The sequence below is a fragment of the Mirounga leonina genome, unplaced genomic scaffold, assembly GCF_011800145.1.
Source record: "Mirounga leonina isolate KUSES-001 unplaced genomic scaffold, KU_Mleo_1.0 Mir_418, whole genome shotgun sequence".
NCBI classification, from domain to species: Eukaryota; Metazoa; Chordata; class Mammalia; order Carnivora; family Phocidae; genus Mirounga; species Mirounga leonina.
Genome location: NW_023270739.1, coordinates 15,145,688 through 15,154,379, shown reverse-complemented (window position 1 = coordinate 15,154,379; position 8,692 = coordinate 15,145,688). Strand labels below are relative to the sequence as shown.

The 8,692-nt window shown below is 41.4% G+C and overlaps 1 protein-coding gene across 1 annotated transcript; it reads right to left on the bottom strand.

Annotated features, from left to right (window-relative positions):
- Nucleotides 1-2,996: 2,996 nt before the first annotated feature.
- CUNH12orf42 (chromosome unknown C12orf42 homolog) lies at nucleotides 2,997-8,131 on the bottom strand. The gene is made up of 3 exons (XM_034987244.1): nucleotides 7,888-8,131; nucleotides 7,131-7,502; nucleotides 2,997-3,448 (listed from the first exon to the last, which is right to left on the bottom strand). The coding sequence occupies exons 1-3, from the start codon at nucleotides 8,129-8,131 to the stop codon at nucleotides 2,997-2,999; spliced, it is 1,068 nt and encodes a 355-aa protein (XP_034843135.1).
- Between the last annotated feature and the right edge of the window lie 561 nt (nucleotides 8,132-8,692).

Sequence of the window (8,692 nt, the reverse complement as noted above, 5' to 3'; positions counted from 1 at the left end):
AAAAAAAAAAAAGTAGTCGTCATTCAGAAGAACTTGAATGTCCATAGTCAGGACTCTAACAGTCACATTGGAAATGCTCCTCATCCATCACTATCAAAACATGGTCATGGCTGCGGGGTGCCTGGGTGGCTCAGTCATTAAGCGTCTGCCTTCGGCTCAGGTCATGATCCCAGCGTCCTGGGATCGAGCCCCGCATCGGGCTCCCTTCTCGGTGGGAAGCCTGCTTCTCCCTCTCCCACTCCCCCTGCTTGTGTTCCCTCTCTCGCTGTGTGTCTCTCTCTGTCAAATAAATAAATAAAATCTTTAAAAAAAAAAAAAAAAACATGGTCATGGCTGGACTGACTAACCTTCTCCCAATCAGGTGCACCCAAAATGAGAAAAAATAACCAGAACAGCTAGTTACATTCCTCCAAGGAAGAATGGGGTCCTGGAGGTATTTATTAAGGGTTGCTTTCTTTAGCTCTGATTCTTTCTTCACTACCTTTGAAAAGTAATCCTTCCTTTGAACCCTACCAGTTTACATGAATTCTGGTATATTGAGAATAGAGATGGAGTGAAGTTTTCTCACATGTGTTCCATAGGACACTAGTGCTACAGACAGGTGCTATTTTTTAAAATATGTGTGTGTCGGTGTGTGTCTTTACACACACCCACAAACACATAAATAAATCAAGATTATAGATAAAGATAAGTAAGTCAAGATTTCCTGATCAAATAAAATTGAAAAACACTAAGCTAAACAGGGTTTATCAGATTTTTTATCATGTAATTTCTGGGGATTCTTAATGTTACTGTGACTCTCTAAGAGGGAGTTTGCCGGACCACATCCCTCAGACATATCTATCTATAGACTCCCCATCTCACAAAGTGTCTTTTAATTCCAATGTTCCAAGGAACACACTTTGGGAACCTGCTTTAAAATACGGTATATCGGGGTGCCTGTGTGGGTTAAGCATCTGACTCTTGATTTTGGCACATGTCATGATCTCAGGGTCCAGGATGCGCTCCATGCTGTGCTGGAGCCTGCTTAAGATTCTCTCTTCCTCTGACCCTGCCCACCCCACCCCCCGCCACACACTTTCTCTCTAAAAAATAAATTTTTAAAAAAGATAAAATATGGGGTGCCTGGGTGGCTCAGTCATTAAGCGTCTGCCTTCGGCTCAGGTCATGATTCCAGGGTCCTGGGATCGAGTCCCACATCGGGCTCCCTGCTCGGCAGGAAGCCTGCTTCTCCCTCTCCCATTCCCCCTGCTTGTGTTCCTGCTCTCACTGTGTTTCTCTCTGTCAAATAAATAAATAAAATCTTTAAAAAAAAAAAAAGATAAAATATGGTATGCCACATATTTCACATCTTTTGCTTGCATCCCCTTTCTCAATTATGAATAGAATTACTTCTTCTCTATTGTACTTTTAGTAAATTCAGGATTTTGCACTTCTACAGATGAGAGAATCTATTTACTATATTAAGAACATTTCCCCCTCCTGCAATTGACCACTACAGATTTCTGGTTAGTTGTTTTAGAATCACTTCAAGCAAAGCAATAGGTTCGGTAACTGAAAAAATATCAGTCGTGCTAACTCATAATTATAGCAAATTAAAATACCCCGGCATCAAAATTTCACATAAAGCCATGAGTTTACCCACACATTTCTCTCCAACCAAATGGCATGAAGTTGAACTTAGGATTGTCATGTGCACACCAGTGTTCAGATGCCACCATCCCCTCAGGGAACTATAGAACCACCCCTGATAACCTGTTTGTTCTCTTACAATAAAATCATGTTAATAAATAAATAATAAAAACATATTTATTATAAAATCATAGTCTGAAGGAAGGAATGCTCTAAAGCTTGGGGATCTTTTGTTGTTGTTATTCTTTAAAGTGCATTACCCCCTAGGGAATGCTAAGAAATCAAATCATCCTCAAAGGACTAAACAGACTTCTAAATGTTAAGCAGTTACTAGTTAAAACATTTCATTCCTATTAAAACTTTGAGACTTAAATTTGGACTTGTAGACTTGCTGGTAAGTCTTCAATATGGGCATGCTGTATATATTAATTTGACCTGAATGGGGGAAAATGCAGTAGGATTTATAAACACCCTTTATCGGACTTTCTGGATCCAAGCCTGGGAAAAAAATTGCAAGGAACTTGAATGAAAAATTACACATGGATGTATTGGTTTCGTTGGTTGTGTTTCTCTTTCAAAGCTGAAAAAAAGAATAGTACACTAAAAACACATAAGATCATTTGTTAAAATTAGTCTCTGCATTAAATCATGGTAAAAAGCTGCTGTTGAACCTACATTAACTGAAGTAAAAAATATTGCCTAAAATGACCAATTTGATAGAATGTTACCTAAGGTTCTCCAGTGTTTTGTTTTGTTTTGTTTTTTTATTCCAAAGTAAGAAAACTCAGTATCTCTTTTGCATTAAAATGAGTTCCAAGTGTCTCAGGACCTCAAAGGAGGATCCAGCTTCAGGTTTCTGACATAAAAACCCTAATATAGTCTGAAGAATTCCCCTAGGCACATCAGGAGTAATCAAATTTCATGTTAACTATTAAATTACAGACATTCAATTATGTTTCCCAAACCTCTGTTTAGAGATTCAAAAGGCCCTTAGAAAACATCCTTCAACCAAAGCTCAAGTTGGCAAATGAAACCGTTTACCTGGGAGAGCAAAACAAAAAGGGGTCCGATCCCCACAGGCACATTGCGAAGTGGCACGCGATGTACCCCATCCCCATTGTGAGACACAAATTCTTTGTGACACTCGGAGACACCGCAGAACAAAAATACTATTAGAAATGCTTCAAAAGGAACATTTTTGGCTGCGATAGAGACTTTTGACATTATTTATTAGGTTCAAAACCGCTTCACAAAAGCCTAACAATGGTTCTGTGGAAACCAGTACATCTGAGGCCTTTTCTGTTGTCCTGGGCAGGCATTGATTTGAAGATGGGCAGCACCCGCAGACAATTCCCTCGCAGCGGTCAATGTAAGTGAGCATTCACCCCCGGCCTAGGAGGGGCCTGTGAACAAACCGTATGGAAACGCTGGCGTGGGCGGGCGGGGGGAGAAGAGCAAACCTTGATTAGCCTCTTTGAGGGGAGATGATGGCTGGGAGCACCGGCGAGCAGAGGAAGGGACGCTCCTGCCAGATTGCCGTGGAGGGAGGCGTCCACCCTGGGCCCCCTTTTCCCCGGGGGATGAGGATGCTTGGGGAGCATCTCCGGTGCCATGGCAACTGCGCCTCCTCCAGCCGGACTTAGGGGCGCGCCCCGGGGCCGGCTTTGGCGATGGGGGTCCGCCTGAGCGCCTATTGGGGCTGCCTTCCTGTCCTCCCGCTCTGGCTCCGAGGAGCTCCGGGGGACCTCCGACGAGGCCAAAGGGGTCTGGCTGTTCCTGCAGAGGCCGATGGCGGTGGAAGGCCTCGCAGCGGGACCTGGAAGGCAGACAAGGGAGGGGGGGCCCTGAAGTGTGCGGAGTTCACCCGCCCTGCCGCGACTTTCAGAAAATCTCTGCTGATAACTGGATGTGTGAGAAATCAACATTTGCAATGTGCTGAGAGAAAGAGAGAGAGAGAGAGAGAAGCCCCGGACATTCCCCTTGCCTGCTTCCCTGGCATTGCCTTAAGAAAATAAAAAGCTATCTATTCTCTTCCTGTTGTTTAAAAGCACCCTCTCCAAAAAATCATTTTTACAGACCCTCATAATACTTTTCATGTCAAGGAAAGCTGTTCAAAACGGCTCAAGGGAGGGAAACAGAAGAATTGGTGACGAAAATAGGGCCACAGATTCTAAACCAGGGAAAAATTTGGAAAATAAAGTGGAATTAGAGAGTGGGCAAAGCAAACGGATCCACGGCCCATGTAGACTTCCAACTGATAATTTAAACACCCAAGTTTTTATTACAAATTTCAACCAGCTGAAAATTAAAACAATCAGGGAATTAATCTGATCCAGATCTACCCAATACATACATACACACTAATACTAATAATCAATTTGATGTTTTTCTTTATTTGCCCAGTCAAATAATTTTTATGTAAAAGTTGAGATTTTTTACAATATGGTCAATACTGTAAAAGAATATATATATGTGTGTATATATATATATTTATTTATTTATTTATTTATTTATTTATTTATTTATCTCCTTCTGTATAGTTTTTCCCTGAGAAATTATACCCATTGACCTACATAAAGTCTAATTCTTCAGTAGTAAATTAAGAAAATTTATGTGCTTTAAATCACTTTCCACAAGTTTTAAAGGGCTTTGAATAGCATGTAGATATAAAGAATATTTGGAGCAATCTACAAGAGCATTCACATTTCAAAAAATATGCATGAGATTAAAAATGCACAGTACCTTCCTTATGGCGGGTGTCAAACAGCCAGTCTATATCCAGGCAATTCAATTAGCTCATTACATACTGTCCTGGTATGTATCGGGCATCTCCCACTACACGCTCAACATACCCAACATACTCAACATACCCAAATCAAACACTGAAAAACTCTTAGTGACTTTCATTTTTCAGTATAAGAATTATTTCCTGGAAATAAAGGTGGAATGGCATTTCAATATCTCCAAGTAAGTAAAACCTTTCAGAATGCCAAACACACTAACTTTCTGAAAACTAGATGCTTAGTAGATATTTGTTGATTTGGATTTGCAGCCATGGCAGATAACAAATTCATTGCTATCAATAATCAGTGCAAGGGAATTCCATAAGAGAACATGGATGTGGTTCTGGAATTTGGAGCAACAGAATGTAACCTCGACAGGTCAAGACGGGTCAAGGCTCTGTCATAAGCAAAGAATAGGAATTCCTTCCCTGAATGCAATTCAGTAATGATGCATTTTGTAACACTCTCTTAGGGAGTGTGGTGTAATGGAATCAACAAGGCTTTGGTGTCAGACCATCATAGATTCCAATCCTGGCACATCACCTGGCCTAAGCCTCTTTGTCCTTACCTGAACCATGAGGATTGTATTACTTACTTCACAAGGTCACTAATAGGATTAAGTTTGTTCATTTATTTATTCATTCATTAAGATTTGTCTGTTATATGTCTGCCAGTATTCTAGACACTGGAGATCCAGAGACGCATAAAGCAAGTAATGTCCCTGCACTTACAGAGCTTAATTCTAGTGAGAGAGGGGGTGGGGATGGGAAAGTAGATGACTAAAGAAGCAAATGAAGAACTGAGTGAGCATCAGCTGGTAATAAATCCAAAGTAGAAAAATAATGCACATGTAGGTGACAATTTCAATAAAGACTTGAAGAGAAAAAGCAAACTAGTTAAGTATCTGAGAGAAGAACATGCTAAAAGTAAAGCATCTAGTAAATAGTAAGTGCTCAATACCCAAGAGCTGTTATCGTCATTTTTTTTTTAAGATTTTATTTATTTATTTGAGACAGAGAGAAAGACAGAGAGCATGAGAGGGAAGAGGGCAGAGGGAGAAGCAGACCCCCCGCTGAGCAGGGAGCCTGATGCGGGACTCGATCCCGGGACTCCAGGATCATGACCTGAGCCGAAGGCAGCTGCTTAACCGACTGAGCCACCCAGGCGCCCTGTTATCGTCATGTTTAAAATCAGTATAGGTATACTCTGACCTGGAGTCAAAACGGAAGGCTTGAATACTGGCTCCAGCCCTAAAGTTACAGAATCCTCCTGGGCTTCAGATTCTGCATCTAAAGCATGGGAAAATAGCAGTTCCTGTCTAAGAGAATGGCCATATGGATCAAAACTGAAGATGTATGTTCAGATTTTAGCACATTGTCTTATACATAGTAAGACAAAAAAAAAAAAAAAAAAAAAGTTAACCAACCAGCATCCTCAGCATCCCATCCTCAAGCCTGGCTTCCCAGAAATGAAGCAATCTCTGAATGAGCATCTTTGGTAGCAGGTCTACCAGCCCCTCCTTTGCCACTTCTAGTCCAAGCAGGACATTCTCCTCTAGTTCAAAGAAAATTCTCCTTTGTATTGAGTAAAAATCTGTCTCTTTATTCTATTGGTCAATTCCAACAAACTGCATAAACATATGAAGTGAAATCTACCAAAATTTTCCAAAAAAAAGTTATGTAAAATTAATCTAATCCTTCTACATGACAGTTCTAGAGCATCTGGAATATACATTGTTTCCTCACATATTCTTACCTCAGTCTGAACAACAGCACCATAAACACCACCACCATCTTCCCCACTGCTGTTTGGGCCCTGCTGTGTTCAGTGAACTTCATTTATATCAATCCTCTAATTACAACATCTTTTCAAGGCAGTTAATTGTTGTTAGTTTGCAGATGAAAATATTGAGCTCAAAGAACATGTATAAGACTGATCATGGCTACTGAACAGAAATGGGAGAAGGTAGAGATTTGAGCCCTGATGTCCCTGGTTTCAAAGCTCATTCCTTCTGGTCCATTTCCTTATTTTTACTCATTCCTCCTAGGAGCAATTTTGAGACACTTTGTCGTCATATACATTATTCTGTACTATGAATTCACAGTTTCCTTACCTGTAAAATGGGGATAATGACATTACCTGCCTAACAGTGTTATGGGAGGGTTTCATAAAATAATATGAAATGCTCAGTGCATTGTATGGCACATGGTGAGAGCTAATTAAATGAGGGCTGGAATGATCATGATAGCAATAATTGTCATCATCATTATTATCTGGTGCAATACCTGAATCATCTCACATTACTTGTCATCAAATCACACTTGTTCTCTCCTCCAAAACAATACTTGACAATAAGTAGACTTCCATTCAAGACTGACTGATACAGCTCTTATAGAACCTTCTAGAATAGGATCTGCCATTGAGTTAGTAATTTTACTGTTTATATTAATTTAAAAACAAAATGTGACCAATTGAAGAGAGAAACAAGGAATTAAGAACCACAAAGTCAGGGCGCCTGGGTGGTGCCGTCGGTTAAACATCTGACTCTTGGTTTCAGCTTGGGTCATGATCTCAGGGTCATATCAGGCTCTGCACTCAGTGTGGAGTCTGCTTGAGATTCTCTCCCTCTGCTCCTCCCACTTGTGCTCTTTCTCTCTAAAATAAATTAATTAATTAAAAAAAACACACACACAAGAACCACAAAGTGATCCTTACCAAGTGGGGCAGAATCTCCCCTGGAATTGCAGGAGGGCTGGTTCTGAAGTCTCACGTGCCTATTGATGCGTGTGCCTGCAGCCTCCAGGTGCAAAGGAGTGACTGAGTGGGATCTAATAAGTTTTTTTGTCACATGCTTTGCCAAAATTGGACTGCTCCAGGCCTCACGGGGTGCTCCTCTGGCTCTCTTAATTTCTCGTCTGACAGTGAGGATCAGTAGGGTCTCATCGAATTGATTGGATGGTGTCTGGGAGGAACTGGCTTCTCCATGACTCTCTTCTTCTGAAGCTGCACTCACAACAGGAGACCTGGGGACCGTGTGTGGGTGGGCATAAAGCAGGCTTTTACATGCCACTGGAGTCTGAATCTTTCCTGGAGACAGAGCAAAAGGTAAACATATTAGTTTAAAAGAATGCACTTCAATATTACCTTCAAAATTAATGGTAGAAAGAATGAAATCGGGTAATATATGGATTATTTGTTTGTTTCACATTTCTATACTGAACAAACAGAAATGACAAAGAAGCCAAGGACCTGAGTGCCTAAGAGGAAGGAAAAGATATGGCAAGGGAGGTAAAAGGCTGAACATGCTTCTGTTGGAAGCACTGTGTGAAGGCCTAGATATGTTGGTCAATCAGTCTTCACACAAACTGTATCTAACAGATGCTATTATTACCTCCATTTTATAGGTCAGAAAGCTAGTTTGAGGCTAATGGGTTGAATTGTGTCCCCCAAGAAGATATGTTGAAGTCCCAACTGTCTGTGAATTCTATGAATGTGACCTTATTTGGAAATGGGGTCTTTGCAGGTGCAATCACGTTGAGGTTGTTAGAGTGAGGCCATAATCCAATATGACGAGCATCCTGATCAGAAGGAGAAACAGACATGGGTGCACAGGAAGAACACCACGTGATGATGGAGGCAGGGACGGCAGTGGGGGGCTTTCCAAGCCAAGCTATGCCAGGGATTACAGCAACCAGCAGCAGCTCAAAGAAGGACATGAAAGGAATTCTCCTTCAGAACCTCCAGAAGGCACCAATCTTGCTGACACCTGGATTTCTGACTTCTGGCTGCCAGAACTGGGAGAAAACAATTTGGTTTAAGCCATCCTGTTTGTGATTCTTTATTACAGCAGTGCTAGGAAACAGGTATCCACAATAGTTCCAATTGTCCCAGAGCAGTTAACAACAGCCCTTTTCATGCTGGGGGAGGGGGAAAGATGTTCAGATTTGGGGAGTTCAGAAAATAAAAAAATATTTTTTAAAAAAACACCTCTAGGAGCCTGAATCTCACTACCTGTGCAACAGAGATTTCCTAGATTTCTACCTCATTAGAAGGTAGAAAAGAGGAAAAACCAGGAGGTGGGAAGTGTGGAATGGGAAGGGGAAGGGGGTCTACTGCATGAGTTCTACTGTGTGGCAGAAACAGTGCCAGGGCGTAACAAGTCTTAGCAAGATTCCTATTCCTTGTGCTCAAGCTGTGGGCAAGGGGCAAAGAGGATGCTGGCCATGTTCGGTACCAGGACACACTCTTCCTAAACCACAGCCTCATCTGCAAAAGGA

Coding starts and splice junctions, on each gene's coding strand:
- CUNH12orf42 (XM_034987244.1), bottom strand. CDS start 8,131: ATGTCCTTCTTTGAGCTGCTGCTGGTTGCTGTAATCCCTGGCATAGCT. Junction 7,503..7,887: donor ATTCATAGAATTCACAGACA/GTTGGGACTTCA, acceptor CTCTGTCTCCAG/GAAAGATTCAGACTCCAGTG. Junction 3,449..7,130: donor GGGAGATTCTGCCCCACTTG/GTAAGGATCACT, acceptor TCTGCCTTCCAG/GTCCCGCTGCGAGGCCTTCC.